Source organism: Gadus morhua, chromosome 14 (assembly GCF_902167405.1).
Source record: "Gadus morhua chromosome 14, gadMor3.0, whole genome shotgun sequence".
Taxonomy (NCBI): domain Eukaryota; kingdom Metazoa; phylum Chordata; class Actinopteri; order Gadiformes; family Gadidae; genus Gadus; species Gadus morhua.
The window spans coordinates 10,021,654-10,027,297 of NC_044061.1; the positions used below are offsets into that span (position 1 = coordinate 10,021,654).

Genomic DNA, 5,644 nt, shown 5'->3' on the forward strand with positions numbered 1-5,644 from the left:
TTGCTGACGACTTGCATACGCTGCTCAGTGTGTGTGTGTGTGTGTGTGTGTGTGTGTGTGCAGATGTGTGTATTGGGATGCGTGTATGTGTTTAGAATTGTGTATGTGTGTGTTTGTGGTTTGGGTTGTGTGTGTATAGGTTTGTTGAGATGTGTGTGTGTGTGTGTGTGTGTGTGTGTGTGTGTGTGTGTGTGTGTGTGTGTGTGTGTGTGTGTGTGTGTGTGTGTGTGTGTGTGTGCGTGCGCGTGTGTGTGGTGGGTGTGTGTGTGTGTGTGTGTGTGTGTGTGTGTGTGTGTGTGTGTGTGCGCGCGCGTGTGTGTGTGTGGGTGTGTGTTTGAAGTTCTGTATTATGAAGCCTACAAACAGGGATCTTTTCCTCTCTTATCAAGTGTTGTTCCGCTGTTTGGGTTCCTCTTGTTCTCGGTGGTTAATAACAAATCAGGACAACATTCAAGGAATTTAACCTTAATTTGCCCCGTAACATGTTTTGCATCCCGTAAAGAAATGCCCCCAGAAGAAATCTGTTTAAATCAACAATGACCGAAACTCTTCCCAGTCTTGAGTATATGGAGAATACTTTCCAGTAATCCCTCATTTGTTTTTATTTTCAACTGGCACTTACTTCAGTTTCATTGAACTTCGACCCGTCTCCATCCATCTATTTTATTTATTTTCTACTCAGGATGGATACAGGGCAGATCAACCCTCCATCCCCCACCACTGTTTGTTTAGCGCCTGCTGAGCACCTGTGGGCAGCACTTAAAACAGCCAGCACCACAAATTACCACAGAGCAGGCTGACATAGGGCTTAAGCCTGGCTCAGGGCAAAATTTACGCATGTGCCGAAATGACCAAAGGTGTAGCGAGTCAAAGCTCTGCAGGCGGTTTGTGTGACGTGTAAGTGCTTTACGTTGATTCCTTACTCAGCGGACTGAAAAGTTAAAGAGTTCCTGTCCGCTGAAATAAAACCACAGCAATAGCGCCTCCTCCTGCAAAGCATTGGTTGCTCTGAGTGCTGTTGTTGTTAATAGTGATGGTCGTCGCTCAGGTTTAGTATTTAGTTTACTGTGTCAAGTAATACACCACCCATTAAATCCCAGTATTGTAATAAACCACATTACAATCTGTTTAGCATTGATTTAACGTTCATAAAATTCCACAAAGAAACGATTCCATCGTCTGCATTGTAAATTCAATGTAAATCCAAAAATTCCGACAATTCACAAACCATGTCACAAATTAATGTACCATATGAAAAAAAAAAATCATGACTTGTTTGACCTGGAAAGGCTGGAACAGGGAGGAGATGGATACGGAAGCCGTACGTGACTAAAGCCCACGTACCTGTTGTAGTTCCTCAGTAGCAGCGGGTTGTTGGGACAGCTCTCGGCCGGGTTGTGACAGCCAAACATGGGAGGGGGTGCCGGGTACTGCTGATCTGCTGAAGCACAACACCCGCCAAGGTCACAAAAATCCCTCATAATAACGCTGTTTTCCACACAACATTCAGCTCTCCTACAGAAGCCCTAAACACATTTCACATACATGACCATAAAAAGGCCTGTTACTTTCCACACCACACAGATGTGTCCACTCTGAATGCGCGTGTACGCAGGGCGGTGCAAGGTAGCGTTCCAACATGAACAGTGCGGCACAATGCTCCTTTTCAGCTCCATAAAGTATATTGGACCCCGGAGAGGCTCTGACATCGCAAAGAGACACATCAAACTATTTCCTAAAGCCATTACTTCTGCAGCTAGCAGCAATGCACTCTGAGAGCAGAGGCGTTATTCAGGTGTGTGTGTGTGCGCGCGCGCGCGCGCGCGTGTGTGTGTGTGTGTGTGTGTGTGTGTGTGTGTGTGTGTGTGTGTGTGTGTGTGTGTGTGTGTGTGTGTGTGTGTGTGTGCGTGCGTGCGTGTGTGTGTGTGTGTGTGTGTGTGTGTATATTTGCATGTGTCTGTGTGTTGATTTGCATACTAACCCGGGTGACAGAAATACAGAAAGCAGAAGTGAATACACATACTCATAATAACCATGAATAGCATTTCAATATTCCTGGAAGTAGTTTACCGCAAGGAGGGCCTACCACAGCCTCCATGTCCCGTAGGCAGATAGGTGCGTTCTGAATAGTTACCCATGTTGCTCTGGGGGGGGAACGGGTCCTCATGTTTGAAGGAGAGGCCGGAGAACTGGGGACTGTGATGGGACGCAGTGTGTCCGTAACTAGGGGGTCCGTCCAGCCCCACTCCTCCATAGCCTGTGGAGGAGTCAGGGGGGACATTCAGATCAACCGATACTTGAAAAACAACAAGGTATTAGTTGTTTCTGAAATGGGGAGATTTCTGGTCAGTGACTTGAATTCCAAGATAGTAGTAGTAGTAGTAGTAGTAGTAGTAGTAGTAGTAGTAGTAGTAGTAGTAGTAGTAGGTTTATTATTATCCCAAAGGGAATCTTGGTTTGCAGACAGGTAAAAAGATAAAAGCATACAAGAAATATACGTTAAGACATCGACAATGACCAATACACATAAGACACACAGGAAACACACAACAGTCGAGTCTGGAATTCAGTAGTGTGCAAATTTAGCAAGGATATTGCCCTAGCTTGCTTCCCAAAAGAGCTGCTCCTCCGTTCCTCCCTCCCTCCCCCCCTCCACGTTTCTTTGTTCAATGTGAGGAGTCAAGGATTAATCGATGACGAATACTACCGGTGCTTCACTTGTAACCATCCCTTTAGAATAATAATAAGGCTGCTAGTAATAATAACAATGACAATAATAAAGTGATAATACTCATTATAATAATAATTACACATAAAAGACCCATGCACTTAGAGATCTATTTTTGTTTTACAATTCCTATCAATTATTTTATAAATGAATAAGAAGTATCTCTTTTATGTTTTATAAAACGCTGAGCCCGACTTCCTTATGGTACATAACAGAGCCAACACAATAAATATATATGATACACAGCTTATTGCACAATGATCTTCTGTGGCAAGCAACTCTCAAAATTCTCCCGCTTTGTGTGGGGATTTACAGAACAAGTTGAATAAAGATATTGACCTCACGCACATTTTTAATCTTTTTATTTTGTTGAGGTCGTTGCATTTTTTGCTCAGCTTCGCAACTGCGGTTCCAATCTGCTTTGTAATGGAAATACACTTTTTTAATCGCTACGCTAGCATGGGGATTAGTGTGTGGTCGTCTTATTGACCTGGAAAGGTTATCTTATTAATAAAATATACTACAGGCCACTGAAATAATCTACTTGTCTAGTTTACTTAGTCCCTTCTATCTAATTTAAATGAGCAATTAAATAGTTGTCTCAGAAGCATTGGATTAACAGAACCCCCTCTTCATGGTTGTTTGCTTCATAATTTACAATCATTGTCAAAAGTTCTACAAAAAGCAATAACCCGAAAATAAAATAACTAAAATGAATTCAAACTTTGATTGCTCATTTTACAATTTGAATTAGGATATAGTGTAAATATTAACATCCCTATAACACAGTAGTCAAAAACCCCTCACAACTTCCACGCCTGTTTAACCCTAGCCCTATTAAAATAAAAAAGGCAATTTAGTAATCGCAAAATATTTTAAGCTTCAACAAATATTCATATTGATAAGAACAATTGCTACCATCTGCAAACTATGCATGGATATACAAATAGATACTGCCTTGACTGTTTCGAGGAAAACAGAAGTGCACATCGCTGACTCTCTGTATGACCTGTACCAGTGAATGCTGACAGGATTCCTGACACAGGACACATTGACCCAGCACGGAACCATTCCTCTCAGTCGGTCAGTCACAACACCTCATAGACCCCACACACAAAGTAAGGCCTAATGCAAGCAAAACACACACTTTCTCCTGAACTATGACAATAGAGACAAAGCCAAATTCCTGTAGCGCCAACAGCCGGAGACAATAAGGGATGTTAGATGCAACGCTCACTTCAATTAAAATACATGTCGATACGTTTGACAGTTCTTTATTTATCTTTGCATTGAAATATTCCGTATCGACAGAGCGACGTGTCCAACGTGTGTCTAGGACTTACCCTGGTTCCTGGGAGCTGGAGGGTTGTCCAGACAGTTTGGCAGGTAGGCTCCGTTAGGAAACACCCTGGCTTGGCCCGTGGCTGGCTCCCCAAACGGCCCCACCCGACAGGGGCCCGCTCCGGTGAACTGTCCGGAGAAGTGCACCGTGAAGGCCCCCAGGCCACAGTGGGGGTCCTCCAGGGGGTCCGGACTGCCCCAGCCCGGCTCCTGCTTAATGAGGGAGTGGTGGGGGGGCAGGGAGCCGTACGGAGACCCAGGATGGAGGTCCAGAAGCTGCGTCCACTGGCCGCCCCCGACAGACACCCCGCAGCCTCCGCCGGCACCCGGTATGGGCTGCATGGGTGGAGGAGGGCCCTGGGGCAAGAGGGCCAAGTCCCTGAGGTCGGCCCCCATAGCCCCCATGGCCCCGCACGGCTCAGTCAGCATGGTGGAAGACGTCTTACAGTGGTCCGCAGAGGGAGGAAGGGCCCAGTCCGAATGATTCCAAATGATTGGTTGCTGGTCAAGGTGCATTCAACTCTGGTCGGAGCTTCTGTTCACAAGTACAGAATGAGGATCACTGAACTCCCAAAAAACCTGGAATGGAATCCCCCAGAAACGTGTGTCCGCTAAGATGACATCGTCTCCTCCGTGGTAGTGGTCTCCGTCTCAGCCTGGTGCGTATAGCGATGGGAGCTGTGGTGTGAACTGGTAGGAACCTGTACGACAAACCTAAAGATGTCTGTGTGTGTATGTATGTGTGTGTGTGTGTGTGTGTGTGTAAGTTTGTGTGTGTGTGTGGAATTTCAGCTCATGTCCCGGTCCACAGTGGGCTGTTGCTTGGAGTGGGAGTGGCAGTGTGTAATTGTGTATGGGTGTGTGTGTGAGTGTGTGTGTGTCTGAGGGTGAAGGCGTCTTGTACGTCTATAGCTAATGTCTGGCTTTTCTTACTAGTCTAAAGAGCTCAAATACTGCCTAACCATTGGGCAGTGGGAGGAGTGAAGTTATCTGGGATGACACCATTGCTTCTCTCTCAGCAGACTAGCTGCTTCTCAGTATATTCTGACTAATGTCAAATTTGTGCTTGTGGGTGTAAAACCCTTTTTTTTTTACATTTCACAAGGTCATGTGTTGTTTGAAGTGTGTGTGTGGACGTGTGGGCGTGTGTGTGTGGGTGTGCGTGTGTGGGTGTGTATTTGTGCGTGTGTGTGTGTCATAATGAACGTATAGCCAAATTCATAGTTCAATAAATCAACATATTTGACAAAGCATTAACCATTTTCGGTTCAAAGGGCGAAAGAAATGTTATTCTACTTGTTTTTATCTGTGGTACCAAAACAAAACAAATGAACACATTACAGACTGTGAGCACAAATAATGAATTACACAAATAAAACAAAATAATGAAAAAAATATAATGTCAAACGGAATAAAGGGAAAGTGAATTTTTTTTTAATATAAATGCTACAGAAGCTATAGTTTAACTCTCCTGGGTCGCTGGCCTGATTTACTCCCACTTATTATTTAGGGTCCTTTCTGCTGCTCCCCTTTGGGTGTCACCTAAAGTCTGAGATGCAAATCTATGAGCGGAGT

General features: G+C 44.7%; 1 protein-coding gene across 6 annotated transcripts in view; it reads right to left on the bottom strand.

The window, feature by feature from the left end:
- wt1b (WT1 transcription factor b) overlaps positions 1-5,020 on the bottom strand; it is an 8,170-nt gene extending 3,150 nt beyond the window's left edge. For 2 of the 6 annotated variants that reach the window (XM_030377060.1, XM_030377059.1), the window contains exons 1-3: positions 4,072-5,010; positions 2,135-2,257; positions 1,345-1,441 (exon numbers count right to left, since the gene is read on the bottom strand). In XM_030377060.1, the coding sequence (XP_030232920.1) occupies positions 1,345-1,441; positions 2,135-2,257; positions 4,072-4,585 (734 nt within the window). In that variant the 5' untranslated portion in view covers positions 4,586-5,010. Of the gene's footprint in view, positions 1-1,344; positions 1,442-2,134; positions 2,258-4,071 lie in introns of all 6 variants that reach the window. The other 4 variants (XM_030377061.1, XM_030377058.1, XM_030377062.1 and 1 more) reach the window with 4 other exon arrangements.
- Positions 5,021-5,644: the final 624 nt, after the last annotated feature.